The 20,739-nt window shown below is 41.8% G+C and overlaps 1 protein-coding gene across 1 annotated transcript; it reads left to right on the forward strand.

The window, feature by feature from the left end:
* Window positions 1-920: 920 nt before the first annotated feature.
* On the forward strand, window positions 921-15,456 carry smap2 (small ArfGAP2). The gene is made up of 9 exons (XM_061093332.1): window positions 921-1,026; window positions 12,146-12,279; window positions 13,043-13,207; window positions 13,303-13,362; window positions 13,546-13,603; window positions 13,843-14,006; window positions 14,200-14,380; window positions 14,789-15,240; window positions 15,331-15,456. Exons 1-9 carry the CDS (start codon window positions 921-923, stop codon window positions 15,454-15,456), a joined length of 1,446 nt encoding a protein of 481 aa, XP_060949315.1.
* The last annotated feature ends 5,283 nt before the right edge of the window (window positions 15,457-20,739 follow it).

Consider the following 20,739-nt stretch of genomic DNA (forward strand, 5'->3'; position numbering starts at 1 on the left):
GTCAAGCACAACGAGTTTGACAACGTGGACTTCCGGTGTTACGTCAGAGCTCAAATAAGAATCGAGGGAAATTAGTGAGCGATACAAAGCAGGACGGCAAAGAAGATGATGAGCAAACAGATACAGTTAAAACTGAGATACTGTTACAGCTCATTCTTCAGAATAGCGTTCATTTTCAACACGTGAAAAACTCTTCTTACATTATTTTGAAGATGATTTCCGGTAATGCTTTAGCTAATTTTGACTAGCTTGATGTCAGCTGTCTCACCAACTTTTCTTCTGCTGTTTTACTCTCGGCAGGTTAGACATCGCCCTCTGGCGTTCTGGAGAAGAACAGCAGACCTGTATTTCACATGAACTTCCCACGAGTGACCACAGGGTGGCAGTACAGCTCATATAATAGCAGTTAAATAAATCGAACGACCTTATATTTCCTTTATTGCAGCTTGAAAATACTTATTCTTTATAATTCGAGAGACTGTTCACACTTTGGAAGCTCTCCTACGTATAACAAGTGTTTGCATTCGTGTGCGTGTGTGTGTGTGTGTGAGAGAGAGAGAGAGAGAGAGAGAGAGAGAGAGAGAGAGAGAGAGAGAGAGAGAGAGAGAGAGAGAGAGAGAGAGAGTGAGCAGGAAGAGCACTCACTCCTCTTCAAAGTTAACATCACATCTTGACTCTCAGCTCGGTCACGTGGTCTGCTCCTCCACCTCACGTCTCCATCAGGGCTATTTGCGCCTCCTGTAACCCGCTTGCTGGTTGGCTGAGAGTCGCTCATCCCATCCGAGCTCCACATCGAGGAGGAAGCAGCGACGGAGCGCATCAATCCTCCGCACTCACACTTGTCTATCAGGCCATCTACAGGAGAGGCTGATTTCAGGAGCGAGCGGCGCAGGGGCTGTGGAGGAGGTCGGACCGGTGCGATGATGACGGGCAGATCAGTGAAGGACGTTGACAGATACCAGGCTGTCCTCACCTCGCTGCTGGTGCGGGAGGAGAATAAATTCTGCGCCGACTGCGACTCCAAAGGTTGGTGGGTTTTTATCTTTTATTGCATCCTGGATGGTCGTTCCATGTGTGTGTGCGTGTGTGTGTGTGTGTGTGTGTGTGTGTGTGTGTGTGTACATTTACTACAGTGCAGAAATGCGGTGTTGCATTCATCAGCTCTCTCGGCCAATTAAATAGTACTATGGTGCAAGGCACGGGGCCACATCCTCACAAGGCTGGAGCATGGCATGCAGCTCCATGATGCCATGCTCCCCCCAACTACCTCTAATCACTAGGAAAAGGTATCCATTAATCAGGATTTCCTTAATGATGAGAACTGGAGAGGTTTAAAACTGGATGAAATGAGTGATCAGGGGAAATTGCTATTTAGTTTTCAAGTGACAAAACCCAAAGGCAAATAAAACACACATCGACAAATGAGATAACACAATGACAATGAGAAAACACAAAGACAATGAGAAAACACAACGACAATGAGGAAACACAACGACAATGAGAAAACACAACGACAATGAGAAAACACAGACAGTGAGGAAGCACAACAATGAGAAAACACAAAAGCAATATGAAAACACAACAGCATAGAGAAAACACAACAACAAAGAGGAAACACAATGACAATGAAAAAAACACAACGACTATGAGAAATAACAGTAAAGAGAAAATACAACGACAATGAGAAACACAACAGCAGTGACAAAACACAACGACAATGAGAATACACAACAGCAAAGGGAAAACACAACGACAATGACAAAACACAACAGCCAAGGGAAAACACAACGACAAATGAGAAAACACAACAAATCACAAAAAGTGAATAAGTAAACTAATTTGTCAGCATTCCCTTCCTTTTTTAAAACGGACAGGGCTTCTGCCAATCAGCATCGAGCCTCACAGATAGTTAATACCGACCTTTTCCAGGAGAAGTCATGGTCGTTCTACCTTTGCCCTTGAGGGCCACCTTATATTCCTAGAGGTTGAGAGCACACCGGGACACAGAAAAACCCAACTTTAAAAAAATCAGCTCAACACACAATAATCTCATAATAGTGATATATACTGTAGGTCTATGGTTTTTATATATCTCTTGACTTAGATCAACATAAACTTCTGAATTAGTTCTGATATACAGTATATTGAAGGATTATTTCTACACACGTGGTAGCACCAGAGCCACTGAGTCCGTTTTACCCACTGACCCGTCTCTGTCTGTAGCCTCGGCCAGTGCAAGCCTTGGACTATGTCATCAGCTGTTAGCTGAACCTGTTCTGCCGTACTGGTGGTGAGGTAAACATTGCTGTTTCACAAACACACAAGTAAGGGACTGAATCCACAAACTGGTTCTCCAACACTTTGTGTGAAAGCTGATGATATCACTGCTCAAAATATATGTATGTGTGCCACTATAGAGCAGGTCCATATGTGTTAGATACCACGTTCACATTCATTAGATCCAGATTTTTAGTTTGATCTGCACCAAAATACCCACACTCATTAATATCCGTCCCTTTAACTGATTATTTCCCCTCAGCATCCCTGAATTCTTCTCTGAGTAATCGATGAAAATGTGGAAAGAACGTCCCATCTCCAATATTAAAGAAAGTAAAAAGAAAAAACCTGGATGTATCACATCTATCCACCAAGTTCCGTTGTAATCTGTCCTGTGGTTTGTTGTGTAACCTTGCCAACTAATAGACAAACAAAGAAAGACACAAATTCATGCAAAAACAAAAGCTCTTCGGTGGAGTCAACCAGTGTTGGTCCTCAGAGATAAACCTCAGGTGTCAGTTAATCTCCACTTGTGTCACTGACAGTAATGATATAATAGCAATAAGACCTTTATTTGTACAGCCCTGATCTAAACAAGATTACAAAGTGATTCACACAAAAGAATCAATGGCAAAGTGATCAATGAATTGTAACAGAAGGTATTTTCAGTAACTGTCTTTGTTACAGAGCTGTCATATCTTTGTGATTTGTTCTTATGTATCTTTTGCTGCACCTATCGTCCGCATGATACCCGTATGCTGCTTGTTCTGATGTAACGTGCTGTTGAGGCCGATGAGATCGACCTTGTGACGCCACACCAGGTGTGAGGAATGACTCAACGCGTCACTCGCACGTCACTGGCACTGCTCCCGGCCTCGGTCATTAATTCTCCAGTGGAAGGCCCCTGGATGTGAGTAAATCACAGCAGGCGGTCACGTGGGGAACTGGCCTCTGTGAATCCTCATGAAAACTTTATGAATGATAACACCAAGCAGCTTCCCCTGTCTTTAACAGGAAGTGAGGGGGGGGGCTATAAGTGCACACTCGTGTATCAGTTGTGTCACGGCTTTAAAAAAATATCCTTCCTGTAATCTCCACTGCCTTCGGATTCGTGACTCAGAGGAGGAAACATGCAAAATCAATAAGTCGTGGTCGCTCCTCTCTGGAGTTATGGAGCAGTGCTGTGTCAGGGCGGTGGGGGGGCGTTTAAGACAGACAGACAGACAGTATTTTGACCTCTGGAAAATGAGTTAACCTTAGTATCAGTGCTTTGTGTTCATTTGTATGAATGTCACTGTTCGGGTTTCCTTTCTGTGTCTCTTTATATTTCTGTTTGTGTGGGTGTGTGTGTGTGTGCCTGTGTGTGTGTGTGTGTGTGTGTGTGTGTGTGTGTGTGTGTGTGTGTGTGTGCATCCCTGTCTTTGTGTTTCTGTATCTCTTTCAGCTTATTTTGCTGCCAAATGATCGACTGTGCTGATGAAGCATTGCAGAGTCTTTCATCAGAGACAGTGAGCAGGTCAAGTGGCTGTTGAGAAAAGAAAAATACGGATGCAATTATTTTTTCTGGAGATCTACTTACGTAACGTCTAATGACACCGCTGTGCAGATACAAATTCAAATGATTGCTCCTGTAAGTGAGAAAGCTCATGTCAAGCCCCTTGTTGCTGTTATATTTGTGGGACTTTCAAATGTGAAATATTACCAAACTGACATTTGAACTACAGTACAGCTGTGGCAAAGGCTACACAAGCAGAAATCTTGTTCTCGCCGCACTAAAAACGGTACTTTCGAGAGTTTTGTGGCGGCAAAGAAGAAGAAGTGATAATCAGGGAAAGAGTATGGCAGTTCTATCTGGTTGAAACTGCTCGATATCAGATCGGTTATCATTTACTCACCGATTTCCAACCCAGCGTCTCCAACGCTGGTATTTGTATCTGAACATTGTTTTTCCTGTTTTCTCGCTTAATTCTCCTTCTGAAATACAGAAAATCTCAATGTCCTCAATAGAAGAAACAAAGTTTTATCAAACCTGTCATACACACGCTGCTTGGACAGTATATAGACAATGACATGGTTTGTGAAGAACTTGTAAAGCACACTGGGAACACGTGTTTCTCTATTTACAAATATGCCCTTTTCATACTCTTTAATAAAATAGAATTAGAACCACTAGATATTGTTTGGCTCCAGGCAAACACGCTCGTGACCGATTCTAAAAAAGCAGTTGTGATCAAGCTCTTGCAGCTTATATAGAGAAGTGACTGTTGTCTTGACTACAATCAACAAAAGCACAGGATATAAACAGCCTAGTGTCTGTTGTGCATTTGTGTTGCAGTTGATATGTGAGGAGGGAAAATACATCAATTTGATTGCTTTGAAGAATGAGCGCTGTTTTAATTGGAGACATGTCACATCTCACTCCTAAATCATCTTTGATTGGACCTCCACTCCAATGACAGCCAGTGGCCGGAGGCATTTTGTTTTGGGGTCGTCCCTCCATCCTGCTCTTGTGAACATGGGAATCTCTATGGATTTGGTTCAGATATTCAGTTTGACTCAAGGATTAAACGATCAGACTTTTGTGGTAAAACGTCAAAGATCAAGGCAATGGTGACCTTGTGTTCTTGTGCTTGTGCTGTATCATGAACATCCATAGAAAATGTCATACTACAACCCTAAGCACATTTTCTGTTCTGCATGTACTGTAAAAAATACATCTGGCTCCATATTCATCTCATTTCCCACCCTTTTCCATGTAGCTGTAATGATTAAAGCACCGACACTGTGATGTAGGCTGGTGCATGAACCGAGATGTTTCACCTCCTACCTGTTCCTCACATGTTATAGTGTTACTTTTCTGTGGATGCACCCTCTGCATAACCACATGTTGCGTGTGCACACCTTAAACTCATTTGTCCCCCCCACTTCCTCATCTCGAGTCAGGCTTTGGGCCATATGGCCGGTGATGAGGTTTGGTGTAATCTTGTTTGCCCTGGCGCAGATTACCGTGCGTTTATCACCTCCCTCCCTCAGGGTGAAGAGGAAGTGGTGAGATGTATGGAGCAAAGACACCAGCCTGTGAAAAAATACCACAGTATCTCCCTACAATGCTTTTCTTACTGTACCAATACCAGTGCAATGTAGCTATGGTATATCAGTCTCTCTCTCTTTCCTCTGTGCCACATGGCTTTCTTTAGTATTTGTATGCCTATCATTTCCTCACAATGAAACACCTTTACTATAAATCCTGCAGCAAATAATAATAAGATCGTGTCGAGAGGTGGAGGCAGGTGCATAATGTGGTCAACACTTTACCCTCTGGCTTCGATCTCAACGGGTGTGTGTGTGTGTGTGTGTGTGTGCGTTCGTTTGTGTGTGTGTGTGTGTGTGATGCGCTAGAATAGAAGCCTGCCTCCTTTATTGTATCCTATTGTGCTTGTGTTTACGTACATACCAGGCCTTGGTTGCTGTGGAGACATCACCTGGCGATGTCATGCCTTATCCCTCCACCGACACCACCCGACGCCCCTCCCCTCCCACCACTTAATCTCATCCAATCAGAGGCCAGCAGGGATTTCCTTTGAAACAAGGAGGTGATTGGCTGTTCCCACACGGCTGGCAGAGAGTTCAAAGTCACACATGTACCATGGATTGGGAGCCACAGTGACAGAGTACACTTCACAATAATACACTGGCATGGCTGCAGGCATGTGGGCAAATTAACCCACTGGTTCCCCTTTAAACCCCCCAGGTCCTCCCACTCTGTGTGCAGTTTGAACATTATTCCTGGAATATTCTACAACACATAATAAAGAACTTGAACTTGATTTATTGGTGCAGTGATATCATGTCAAACATCAACCTGCTATAGCTAGTTTACCTGGGTCATCGTGGACAAAACACCAGGAGCACAATGTAGAATAGAAGTTGGTAACAAGAAAATGCAACTGACAACATATTCACAGAGAAAGCAGATATCTCATTGGAGGGTGTAGTTTAGCTCTCGCCATGTTTTTTGGATTACAGTGGATGAAGGTTGGCTTTTCACACTACATTTAGCCTGGGTCGGAGGGAGCTATAAGCCCCAGGGTAAGAAAGACTTCACACTGGCACTATCCTACCGCATGTCCAAAGTGGGCTTACCCCAACTTTAGTCTATATGGCCCTCCAGAGCAGGGTTAGCAGTGGGATTGCTGGGTCATGCCCTCAAAATTGCTTGAACATAGGACTAACATTTTTCTGGCCAGGGCTTGTAGAAGTGCAAAGGGAATCATATAAGCCTTGGGCTATACGTGTGTGTATGAAAAGAGGTTATCCTGCAAAGAATATCCCAGTTTGGAATCAAGACTCTGTCTATCTATCCATCTATCCATCTATCCATCTATCCATCTATCCATATATCCATCTATCCATCTATCCATCTATCCATCTATCATCTATCCATCCATCTATCCATCCATCCAACTATCCATCCATCCATACGTTCAAATAGACAATTGAATATACGATAGAAGAACACAGTCTAACATTTTAGAGATAACCATCTGACCCACAGAGAGTACAAACAACAGTGTGTAAGTAGCAGCATAAAAGTGATGAGAGGGATGGAGAGTCTCAGTCATGTTTCGATGTATCATCCATTCAACCTCAGTGACTCACCTGCAGCCTCACAGTCGTGACACTCACATTGTGACACAGATGGTGGGTGCGTATTAGTAAATTATCAATAAGGGTCCATCTGTGTAGCACAGACTGTGACTGGGTCACTGGGTGGCCTCAGTGTTTCTGGGTTGGTGCACTTGCTGGGGGGCTTGAGAATGAGATGACTCTCTACACAAGTGTTTGTGTGGTGGTGTCGGAGGGCGAGGAATCCACTGATGACTGAGGCCCTGTGGGATTACCTGGGTGCATGCAGGGAGCACCGCTCATCCTTGTGGGATATGGGCTAATGAGCCATATGCACCTGCTAGCATGGTGTGTGTGTTTGCGTGTGTACATGATCAAATCTGTTTGTATGATATGGTGGACTTGTGTCTGTCTCCATTTGTGCATATCAAGAAGAGAGATGTTAAAATATGATTCTATTTTTCAGTTTAGCTTGTTTGACATAATAAGTGGCATATCACATGCAACTACAATCATGTCACATCAGGCCTCCTCACTAAATATATTAATAACAAGTCATACATCCATTAAAATACAAAAAACAAATACTAATTATTACTATAATGGTACTCAGTTGAGCACAGTACCCAATATTCCCCTTAAATTCAATCAAGCAGCTGATTATTATAATTTTTTTTAATTCAACAAATCATAGGGCACCCTATAATGAAACATGAAGAAAGTAAAAAAAATTATTCCTGTATCCACCCTTAATTGAATCAGCTGTAAAAGTTAATCTTCCTTGGCCCATAACCCACCCTTAAGAAATTCAGTGTAGTAGTTTTTGCGACCAACAGCAGTGAAAACACAACCTTCTTGGCAGAGGCAACTATCATTGTAGGTAAACTAGTGCCCGTCTTCCATAGGCCACAAGCCACTTGATGGCTATTTATTATTTTAATAAGAAAAATATGTCAGCTAGCCTCGAATTGCTGTCACCACAGACACTAAACACACAGGTTTTCCATGTTGGCGTTGAACATCAGTGTGAAACTGTAAGTGCTGTCTGCTGGGCACCAATTGAAAGGTAGTCTTTGAAATACTCCAGACTTCTGTTATGAATGTGATGCACGACACAAAGCGCTGAGCTTTTAGACGCGCTGGAATAACTTTTGTCGCAGAACTTCAAACCTTGAATAGAGCACAGTTAATGCAACACAAGGCAGGAGAACTGGGAAACATTCTTTGACTTCCTTTATGAAGCAAATTAGCTGTGAATGAGCCAAGAACAAGGATCTGTTGTTCATGTTCCCTGGATATGCTAAGCTTTCTTCACCAACGTTGTTTTCATTACAAATGTCCTGACCAAAGGTTTTGGTGGAAAAAGTCTGGATAATACTGCTGTGTGTTTGTTAATGCATCATAAATGTGTGTAGTGTTCTCTTTCCGTATAAGATGGGTATATATCCTTGGGAATATCCCATGAATTAGGGTTATAGATTCTGTGTGATATGAAAATCGATTATCAGACTCTTGTTTGAGTCATACTCGAGTACATTTAACAATTTTAAATAAGCCGCATAAACTTAAAGAGTTAAATGAATCTGCACACCAGTTTCAGTCCGATTATAACATTGATACACTTTGATTACACTAAATGTAGACTTGATATTCTAAGTCAAGTTGATTTTATTCATTTAGCCATAAATCACAAATTAATCTTAAAACTTTACAGTTCAACGGCTAAACCATTCCCAATATACTGCCAGTATATTAATATATACATTTATGTACTGCAATAGATGCAGGTAAATAAATACAAAATCAATAACAAGATGTGTGATGATTATAGAAACGTAATAGTGTTTATAAAGGAATAGAGAAATTAATCAAATTTGCAAATGGAATTTCGCCCTTTATGTTTAATGGAGTAAAATATTAGTGGTAGTAAATTAATATCAAGTATACTGGTAAAGGGAAAAAGAATACATGTTGTAAGTGAAGGTCCGCTTAAGTGTCGTAAATAGAGGTGTGTGTGTGGGTGATTGATAGAGGGGCTCGTTATAGAGCTGTGTTTGTGCCTCTTCCTCGTCATACCCCCTGCACCTCCCAGCAGGCCGTCAAACAGCTGAGTCCACTTTTTGAAGACTATAAAAATCCACTCTTGTTTGTCTCTGTTTTCTGCTCTCATCCCGTCTCTGCCTTTTCCTTCCCTGATGTGCCTCAAGCTGCATGTTTGACAACCAGAGTCATTTTCTTTTTTGCCAGGTTAATTCATCAATCGCTTATGTAAACCCTTTAGTATAAAACCTGAGGACTGATTTATTAGTCAAACCTTGCGTATTTAATTATAGCTCAAAGAAGGTGTTGGCGGCTGGTCTTTGATTCAAGAGAAAAAAAGAGGAGGGGAGCTCGGCAGAGGAGAAATGTGCAATGCAAACTCTGTTTGTTTCCTTTTTTTAGCAGACTGTTCCTCCTACTCTCCTCCTACTAAATCTGTTCGAAGTACCTGGAGGTGAGCTCTGTTGCTGGATAGATATACTGAACATTGGTTCTGTCTCAAGCATTGATTGGAACCAAAGAAGCTCCTGTGGTGCAGGGAGCAGGTGTTATTCACTTACAATGTTTCATCTTCAGCTCTGTTCATCCATGAAAATGTATATTGACAATTGCTCATAATCTTGGAAGACGTAAATGACGTTCCTTCCTGAGGAAATATTTAAAAAAGGAGATAATCTAAATAAAAAACTTGAGTAGGACGAGAGGAGAAGTGTTCTGTCTGCCTTCATAATGTATCAAGCTGGACAAATCTGTTTTGTAATAACAGTATCTTGATTTTTATCACCTAAAGCCCCTATAACTTTTGCTGATTTTAAGTTATTGTAGTTTTAACTTTTAAGAAATTGTATCCAATTCTGAATTTTCCTCAGGAATAGGTATAATTTTTTATATGAACAAACATGTATTATAAGGAATTGCATTAGATGACGATGCAGTGACCAAATCATTGTTGTTTAATAGGAACAAAATGGTTACAAGAATGGCTCCTACCTGGACACCACAAGTACATTACTAACCACATATACCTACATATATTTCATCATAAACCATTCAGATGTTGGAAGTGTTTCAGACAGAGGAGAACTCAAGGGAACACTGTACTGAGCCGAATTCAACCTCTGGGCACCATGAAAACCTGCAATACAGTCAATCAATTACATGTGTTGTTTCACTGGATAAGTGAAACTTCAGACTTGACCAAAGTGGTCAACCAACCAGACAATGGGCCAGCAGACCAACACTCACCTCTCTGGAGACACACAGCATGGCCGAAAAGAGATAGAATTATAAAATATTTACTACCAATTGGAGAAAACCAGGGTGAAGGGTAGAGAATTAGAGCTGCAAGAGATAGATATGGTTGGACAAGGGAAAAGAGTAGGGAGGCTGAGTCGTTGAATGAGAGCGATTAGAAATGGTGGCCAGGACACAGCAGGAGCCTTAGAATGAAGATGAGGAGGACAAACTAATCCTGCATTTGGGGAGTTCAACACAATTGACCATCTATGCTTTCCCTGTGACAGTGCCAATGTTTACAGCAGCTAAGCAGGCTTTGCAGGAGTAATTCTACTATTATTAGCCGGCATGACAGCTAATGCTCCAGCCAGACGGTCAGGATGATGGACATCTGTCTGACCACTGACCGTCCGTTTATGTTGTTTACTGTTTTGCTCTATTTGCCTCTTTTTGTCTGTTTTGTTTGTCAATTTCAGAATAACATAGACCAAAAGGGAAACACATGAAAAATCACTCCCTGTCCAGTGGTTTCCTGTTAATAATGCAAATAGAATAATGGTTTATTTTTTAGCGTGCATAGCTCAGGACGCAACCTAGACAATTGGCTATTATTTGACTCAGCACCTTGACTCAGTGTTTCCTCAGCTAGCACAAAGAGGAAGGTTTTGAATGTTTTCTCCTCTCGAACTCGGCTTCCTCTTACATTTGCATAGAATGGCCTTTCTTAATAAACATGGCACAGTGACTTCAGGGGAGAAGGAATCTTAACTAAAAGCTGCTCTTCCACCTGGTGGTGAAAAGACCACAGCACACCAGCTTGCATCTAGGTTGGAAGCAAGGACTCATTGCGGAGATGAGCGGAAAGGTGGAGAGAGAAGCAGAGGGGAGGTTGGAACTTGGCTAGAATGAGGAGAGGAAAGGAAGGGGGGTGGCAGGAAGAGATGGAGGGAAGAGAAGAAGAGGAGGAGGGGTGAGAGAAGAGGGGGTTGTCGGAAGAGAAGCACCAGCGCTCTCTTTGAAGCTCACTGTACTCTTTGAAGAAGACAGTTGCATAATTTGAGCAGAAAAATAGACTGATGGGGTTGTTTTTTATTAACCGTCTCTCAGAGCCTGTTTAGGCGTAGGACCCTGACAGCTCTGCAGATAGAAGGAAGATCCACACAAGCAAAAACGATATGACACTTAAAGCTAAGTAATAATAATGCAAGGGGCTAAATGTTGGCTACACAGCCCACAAATACATATGGCAGTAAGATGGACAAAATAGGATACTTGGATAACATTGCACCCACACACACAGAGCTCATGACCAAATGAGTAATCATCCCTGCAGGTATCCAGGCCCTGTATTTATGTGTGTATGTGTGTGTGTATGCGTGTGTGTGTGTGTGTGTGTGTGTACTCCCCCTCTCTCCTCTCGATTATGTAGGCTAACTCTCCTATTGGATCCCATTGTGTGTCAGGACAGCGCATGACTTACTCGGGATTAGACGTGTTCCCAGCTGAATTCAAACTCATAATTGAGGTTTCAGGCTCGTCTCCTCGATAATTGGGCTAAAATTAATTAGAGTTTTGCTCATCGGTCTTCAGCCTCTGTACTACTTCCTCTCTTCCACCACCTCTACCCCCCTTATATACCTCAAGATTTTCTTCTTTTTAAGGCCTGCGTGGGCGACAGCCAGTGGCCAGAGATGTTATGTTTTCTGTCTATCTCAACTCAGCCTGTAGGGACGTTCATCTACTTTTGACCAGTTGTAACTCGGACTCAAAGATTAACTGATTTGTTTTCAGGGGTCCAACTACCTCATATTATTGTGACTGCAATATATCAGTAACACCTGGAGGGAGTGAAACTGCACTGTTTGGCGAAGACAAACATATATTTCTAGTTTTTCTCAGTTGTTTCATTGTCCATGTATTTCATCAGCTTCCCCTGAAGACTCTCTAACATTCTTTCATTTACCAGGTCCGAGATGGGCGTCCTGGAATTTGGGTATTTTTATCTGCATCCGCTGTGCTGGTATCCATCGAAACCTCGGCGTTCACATCTCCAAGGTCAAGTCCGTCAACCTGGATCAGTGGACGCAGGAGCAGGTCCAGGTCAGAGGTCACGCAGATACAGATATGAACAGAGATGGTAACATTTATTTACATGTTAGAGTGTTATTATACGCGCGTCTGGATTACATACAAAGTCAATGCAATGACACAAGTATCACTCCACAACAGCAAAAATTATGTAAGTACATTGCTTAAAAAAAGCCAAACTACAAATTGCGATTAAGGCAAATCGCACATTTAGGGCCTTCTCGACACAATCGGTGTGAACAGACAGTATCAAAACAGACATAAGTTACATGATGTTGGGTTTCAATGATTCCTGATGACATGTGTCCACTTTAAAGCATTTATGTACTTCAAAACAAAAAACTTGCTTTGACGGCTGCACACTAGACTTTCCTTTGGCAAACTGTGACTTTTCTAATATTGTAACAACACTATCATAGCATGAGAACTTCTTTGCATCAGAAAGGAGCATTTGTTGGATCAATACTTTGAAACAGTACAAAAAGGATTCGCCATGATTAAGCATGAAAGGGAGATAGTTTTAATACTTGTACATTCACATACATACAGTAGGGGAAATAGACACTTTCTCATTTGTATGCTGCTCATCCTGTCTGGGTCTGAAAGGCGGCAAAGTCAGCATTATGCTTCCCTGTAAGATAATATCCTGCAGTCAGCCCTTTCTTTTTCTCTTCTCCGCATACATACATAAAAAGGATTTACAAAAAGGAAACACAATGGATATTGTATTTTTCCTTTATTAGACTGCTTATCTGTTATGTGTTGGTGACCCCAGTGTGTTCAGGAGATGGGAAATGCGAAGGCCAAACGTCTCTATGAGGCTTTCTTACCTGAGTGCTTCCAGCGCCCTGAGACAGACCAGTCTGCAGAGATCTTCATCAGGGACAAGTATGATAAGAAGAAGTACATGGATAAGGTCATTGACATCCATATGCTCAGAGTGAGTCTGCACACACTCTCAAAGGTTTTTTACTTGTGTCTCAATCCATGGAACAGAAAAGAACTGCAAGAGTGACTTCACATTTTTCTGTGCAGAAAGAAAAAAGCTGCGACAATATACCCAAGGAACCGGTCGTGTTTGAGAAGATGAAATTGGTGAGTGCATCCTTGTATGTTCCCGCTGCTTGTATCACAGCATTAAGAGGGCTTAACTGACCTCATCTTGTCCTTGGAGATAGATGAGACTCAGATGTGCAGGAGAGTTTCTCTAGAGACTCTGTCTTGTTTGTCGTTTGAGATGTGTTACATGAATCATAACCATTCAGTCTGTTATGACAGAAAAAAGACATCAGCCCGAAGACAGTTTCCCAGTCTGTTACAGACCTGATTGGACTAGGTATTCTACCTCACTTACACACACACACACACACAAACGCACACACACACATGCTCACACACACACTTACGCTCACACACACACACACACTCACTCACTCTCACACTAACACCCAACAAATATCTAGTTACAGTTCAAGAATTTGTGATTTGATAAATTGATGTGAAAATAGTTATAGTTAATAAACGATAGTTGAAACCATTATTGTCATAGCCATGCCTCCATCTCCCCTCTGTCAGATGCCCCTGCACCAAGTCCTGCAGTGTATAATGGTGGAGGATGTGTTCCAGACTGTAACACGACACAGAGCCCAGCGGTGCCTAATCCACCTCTGGCACACTCTGCCCTGGATCTCTTTAGCTCTCTGCCAACAACCTCCTCTGTTTCCTCCGCTAAAACAACGGTAGGAGATTAAACACTGTGCACACTGTACGCTCTCCACGGGACCCCTGGGGGTTTGGATAGCTGCCCCTTATAGCCGTGTTTTAATTTGCCTCTTTTGTCACCTTTGCCTGCATCCTGTCACCATTGATAACCTTTTTTTCTCTGTGTCTTTCTGTCAATGCTCCCTGCCACCCACCTCCCCGCCCCCCAAGCCTGTTTCCAGTTCTATGCCTCAGAGCAGAGTGACTGCCTCTGTGCCTGCAAACCTCAGTCTGTTCCTGGATCCAGCACCCAAAGCAGAGGAGGGCACAGTCAAGAAGCTGTCCAAGGACTCTATTCTCTCCCTGTATGCTTCCACCCCCTCAGTGCACGCCAGCAGTATGGCTCCTCATGGTGAGGACTGCATTCATTTTTACAACGGATTATTTTCACCATCTTTTCTGAATCAATTTATATTTTTGTGGTAATAATGGACCTATTAACTATAAATAGAGACTGTGCTTTAATTAGGGGAATTACAACCAGACCCTGCAGTTCCCCTGAACTCCATAGAGCCTTTTAGTTAGTTGATTTGGTTTTGGCCCACAAATGAAATGTTTGTTTCTCTGTTTTCCATGAAAATGCCCTAAAGACCCACTGTGTACTTCACTTCTAACTGCAAATGGGGGCTAACTCCGCTCCTGGATCTGCAAATAGTGTCAGACACTGCTCCCAAGTGGTGATACTAAACAGTCCATTCAGTTTAGGTTTTTCTCATCAGAGAGTATAACACTGCTCCCTGTCTGTGATTGTTTTCAGCAGGCTTGTACATGAACCAAATGGGATACCCGACACACCCGTACGGTTCCTACCATTCCTTAGTCCAGACAGCTGGAATGGGAGGTGCCATGGGGACATCACAAATGGCGATGATGGGACAGCAACAGAGCAGCATGATGGGGGTTCAACAAAATTCTATGATTGGAGTACAGCAGAATGGCATAATGGGTGCCCAGAGTGTCATGGCTCAGCCGAGCGGCATGGTGACGTCGCCCTACATGACCGCGATGAACCAGGGTATGATGGGACAGCAACAAAGTGGAATGATGGTACAGCAACAGAATGGCATTATGGGACAGAAGCAGGGTGGGAAGATGGGACAGCAGCAGAGTGGGGTGATGGGACAGCAGCAGGTTGGAGGTTTAACCACATTACCACACCAGCAGGTTTATGGAGTGCAGCAAACCCAGCAACTACAGTGGAACATTGCCCAGGTGAGTCACGATGAAACTGCATTGTGCAAGTTCCCGGACATAGTTTTTCCAGAACAAAAAGAGATTTAATGTGGGTTTTTGGGGTTTCAGATGACTCAGCACATGGCCGGCATGAATGTCTACAACACCAACGACATGATGGGATACAGCAGTCAACACATGGGAGGTTCAACAACTCAGAGTTCAGTGCACATGACAGCACACATCTGGAAGTGAACCCATCTCAGAATTCTTTCCAATGACCAACAAAACAGAGGGGGAAATGAGTAGTGTGAACATGTGGATTAGACTCTCTATAAGACATTTTCTGATGCAAGGGTGGAAGAAGAGGAGGAGGAGACACGTGTGAAGGAGGATGTTGGAGAAACCACTACTACCTCTCTTTCTTCCTCCTCTCCGCCCATGCTTCCTCCCTTCTTGTCTCATCAATGGCCATGTTTTGCAGATTCCAATGCTTGCCTTCAGAACATTTTGGTATGACGACCAAGATAACAGGGTTCAGAGGCCAGTGGTTAGGGCTATGTATCTTCTTTTGTAACTATAGCCTGGATGTCAGCGTGTTCACATGCACATACATATCTGCTGGATGTCGGTGTCAACAAACTGCTTGACTTTCAAGAAAGGTTTGGTTTTTGGAGGATGTCACAGTTTTTCCTTATTGACTAGAGTCCAGAATACGCACGGATGCATTTACTCTCTTTTAGTTTGTGTAGTTTGAGGGTATATCGAACAATGAGATTAGCCTAGCATAGCTTCACTGGTTGATGTCCTCAAATACTGACATCTAATGGAACTAGTAGTATTTTCGCTAAAAGAAGGGAAATATTTCTTGTTGCAAGGTTGAGGCATTAACAGGGTAATTTGTACCAGAAGGGATTGTTATTAGGTCCTGGATTTTGCACAGATGTAGACAAAAGCTTTGTCCAGCTTTTTTTTTATTTCCAGCTGACCCATTTTTTTAATGAGAACCTCAAACAGGATCTTAAATGCATTTGATGGCTACAAATGTGATATCATTCAAACGGTATCATCCAGGCAATCTGAAGTTTTATATAGGTTTAGGAGATTTTTGAGCTTTTATTCTAACTTAACAATTTGCGTGATTACCTTATACAGAGTACTATAACAAGCAAGATGTTAAGAGGTTAAATAATGTTTCCTTATTCATATTTTTAAACAGGATGATTTTGACAGTACTCCAGCAAAGGTTTTAGGAATGACTTCGCAATGTGCTATGCTAAGCAATGCACGCTTTCTCGAATAGTTGCTAAAGTGAAACCTTCAGGTTAAGCTAACAGTCCTTTTAACTGCAGCAATATTTGTATTTACAGGTTTTTATTTCCTTCAGCTCAATCATTTGAGTTGAGATTCGTTTTAAAGTTATATTTCCCCGCTTCTGAGAAGAACTGCTATTTAGTGAAATATAAAGAATTCTGGAATTAAGATCGACTAGGAGCTGATTGGCTAGGAGCTGATCGGCTAGGAGCTGATCAGCCAAGAGCTGATCGTTTAGGCTAATTACCCCAGTCATCATACCATTAAACTCCACATTTAAAAGAGACTGGCTCTGTGTTAGTAAGAACATTTGTAAAAACCCAGAAAAAACAATGTACTACTCAATTTGTCCTACCCATCCAACGATAGAATTTTAGAAAATCCCAGATGCGTTGATTTCCTAGATTTCCACCGTCTCAGCTGCAAAAACCTACCTAAACAGCCCAAAGTAATGATGTCTGCTACTCAATTTACAGAAATCTTCTTCTAGAATCAATAAAGGGGATTTTGGTAGACCAAAGATCAATGCTTTATTGCGGTTGTACAGTGTTCTCATGTGCTTTACTGTACAGCCATTTAACTAGTGATTACTAGACACATCAATTCATCTGTTCTTTCATAATATGTTTAGTTATATCTGCAATTCACTGTGCTTTTTCCCTCAGAAGGGGTAAAGAAACACTTTAAACAGTCACTCGCATGCAATTTTATCATGTAAGCGCTCACGAAACTCAAGTTAACAATCTACCTTGTACAATAGAGGCCTCAATTAATGTTGAATGTCTGTAAATAGGAGAGAGGCCGGGACGAGAAAAACTAAAAGGCACAGATCAGTCGTGTTTCAGATGCTTCCACTGAATTGCATGAGGAGAATGTCTATCTAGCTCTGATTGTACTGTATGTACCGTGTGTTTACTATGATGTCCGAATGTGTCTCTGGAATGTGTCCTTCTCTCTACTGTACATGTCCATCAGTGTTTGACCAAGAAAATGTTGATGATCGTGTGTCCTGAATGTACCTGACTAATTTTGAAAACATACTCGTATTGTTGGGGTATTTTTTTATTATTCTGTGACTCTTGTCTGGCAACACACACTTGTGTCCTTTGAATGTTCTCTGGTCAAAAGCGTCCTGTCGTTTTTTTGCCGCATCGTTCAATTCATCAGAGTTGTTCTATAAATGTTGTATCATCGGATTAGGAGCAAACTGTGACAGAGGCGAATGCGTTTTCGGGTCATTCTGAGGCGTTTACAATTTGACCAAACCACATTGTGAGGCGAAAAACAGATGGTGCGCGAAAGGTGAACTGAAATACTGAGAGTTGACGGACATTGACTAACCCTCTTTCCCCACAACTCCACGCAGAGCATCTCTCAGATCTGAGTATTTCTAGATACGTTTGTTCTTATATCTGCATGAAGCCATTACTGTAAATATTATCAGTCTTTCTGAAGCACTTTGGTGTTAAGTTGCCACTTTTTAAGTGAGGGGTAAATATGCAAAAGGCGCCATTATAGGTGGCAAACAAATGAACGTACTCGGGCATAATAAGATTCTTATAACTGCTGCCAATAGCAGTCCAGCCTGCACCACCCGGAAACTCTTTCTTCACATTTTTTTCATTTGGTGGCTGCAGAGGCAACGGTGTGACAGCAGCAGTCACCTTCTCTGCTGAGACCGATATTACTGGAATAGAAAAGTGGTGAAAATCCATCCCTGTGGGCGATAAGGCCTCACCTGCAGCCGTCTCATTCGCTTTAACTTGAGGTTGCTTGAAATCAGGTCCTTTTTTTTGGTTTGGTATATTTTCTGGTAAATAAAAGCAAATAAAGGAATGGATCTTTTTATGTACTTGTCAATCAAGATATTGTACTTTATTCCTTATGAGATTATCTCTGTATATTACGTTCTATTATGTTCTTAAATAAGATTGATGAACATGTATATAGTATGTCTACATTTTTTTCATAAACTTTGGTCCTTTTGATTTCATGTTCCCACAAAAGACAAATTATGTAACATATGATAATTGTCCATGTGAAAACATACAAAATAAATCATGTTTTGATTATATTCAAAATGTTGAGTCAACCTACAGTTTTTGACCTTTGCACCTACTCTAATGTCGACTATTAGCCTGGTAGCCTGGCAAATCAATGCTGAATAGGTTCGATGACACATTTCACCTATGAAGATGTTATAATAAACTCATGAGAATGTTTTGTGATTCAAATAAACTTTATTGACTTTGCGTCCAGATGTCAAAGGGCATGCAGATACAGGCTTCTGAATCCAAAATTGTTCTTTTTTGGTTTGTTTTCCTTTTCCTCAGTTTGGTTCCATTTTCTTACAAAACTACGTGCACCTTAAGTTATCAATTCTGCAGCGTACAAACCACAAAAATACCAGTTTTACATTATCAAATACTGCACATAGAAAACATTTACAAAGCACAGGTATAAAATTACAGCTCCCTTTTTTCCTTCTTTGCCATAAACAGCAACAACTTCTCCTCAGACAGTCTGCTACACTTTGCCCTTTGAAACGTACTTTGAACACTCCGCGGGGGAAAGGTTAAGGCCAGTTTAGAAAAGACAACCATTCATCTACCAACACCAGCAAATGTTTTGACGATTCCTTTTGTCTTCACATTGGCTTCCAAGGTATCAATCTCTATTTGTGTGCTTGGAAATATAATAGGGGTGCATTAAATATAATCAAAACCCTTCGGAGAGTGACTTGTTGGGGGATCCATATCAATGTTGTGCTTTGCTGGGGTTGATAAGATAAAGGTTGTCCTGACAGTGGGGAGGGGGAAGCTACAGTGGCCTTCATGTTGTCTGACAGACATCTAAAAGAACAGAATGGCTACTCAGGAAGCTTGTGCTGTGATCACTGACATGTAGAGACGCGGAAGAAGACAAACCCGACGTATTCAGCAGCTAAAAACTCCCAATTTGCCCCACAACTCAGCAGTGATGTCTGTTTTTGTTCGCTGCGACACCTGCTATATTGGTAAACAGATATATGGAATGCATGCTTCATTAGAAAAAAAGAAAGGAAATATATAAATTGGAGCTCATGGGGACTATCATAGGAATAGCACGTTATTATTTGTAATGCATTGCATGCTCTGTTGAGTCTGAATTGCCTGTGCTGCTTACAAATGTGATTTGAGTGAATATCCTCTTTGTCATCAGCCGACAATGGCACCACATCCCCAGCTCCAGAAGGAACCAGAAAGAGGCTGAAGACAAGTGTGAGGGGCCCCCAGCAAACAGTGAGGGGGCCACAGCCGATGGTTATTGCCAGAAGAACTAGGCTAAAGTCCATGCTACTTTAAGATACAGCATATTTGTTTTGCATTACATTTGGATTCTCTAATAACGTTATACTGGGTCAAACTAACATCATCATCCTTGTTGTTCTGAATTATGAATCATCGTTATCATACCATCGGGAAGATTAAATAACAAAAACAAAACAAGAAAATCATCGGAGGAACCATGCGGCAAACATTTTCTAGTTCAAAGTACAAAAATCTGACCAGCTCCATCTGATCAATAGATAAGTCAATAAGTTATCGGTGCGTGGGGGGGGGCAATTCCTTTTCTTTCTTTTTTACTCGAAACCCGTCGTGGCGATTTAAATAAATATAGGAAATGCATTTCGCCAAGACAGAAGTCATGCTCGTTTCAACCTCAGACATGCTCTCTTTAAGTGAACACGCAGAGGATAAGACTTAAACAGTGCAGTAAAAGTAAGAAGGGGGGGGGGGCTGCCCGAACAGACGCAGGTGACGTCCCCTGGAAAGACTTCGAAGAGACAGTATAGCAAAGAAAGGTGACGAAAAACAATCAAAATTATACTCAGCTCTGGTGTAAGGATTAAGAAATACATTCGTAAAACTATACATATACACAGATATATAACTTCAGTACAATAGTTCAAGCAAAATACATTTGTCAAAACTTTCAGTTGTGTGCTACAATAGTGAAGCAATGTCTCCTACACAAAGTAAGGCCATTGTAAACTGACAAGCCCTCATTTTCCCCTAAAGTCTAAAGGCAGGTTTTGCCCGCAGTGCCTCTCACGACTCTTCTTCCTACGTTCTCCGAATAATACCACTCTACTTACAAAAATAAAACACATCTTCGACATAGCGCTCAAGAGACGACTCAGGGTTGATTGAAGATGCATTAGTTAAGTTCTGCCCTCGGGAC

Source organism: Limanda limanda, chromosome 19 (genome assembly GCF_963576545.1).
Source record: "Limanda limanda chromosome 19, fLimLim1.1, whole genome shotgun sequence".
In the NCBI taxonomy this organism is placed as follows: domain Eukaryota; kingdom Metazoa; phylum Chordata; class Actinopteri; order Pleuronectiformes; family Pleuronectidae; genus Limanda; species Limanda limanda.

Bases quoted from the DNA above. Each gene is read 5' to 3' on its own strand.
- smap2 (XM_061093332.1), top strand. From the start codon at position 921: ATGATGACGGGCAGATCAGTGAAGGACGTTGACAGATACCAGGCTGTC. The intron at 14,007-14,199 runs GTAGGAGATTAA...CCGCCCCCCAAG, and splicing joins TTTCCTCCGCTAAAACAACG to CCTGTTTCCAGTTCTATGCC. The intron at 14,381-14,788 runs GTGAGGACTGCA...TGTTTTCAGCAG, and splicing joins CAGCAGTATGGCTCCTCATG to GCTTGTACATGAACCAAATG.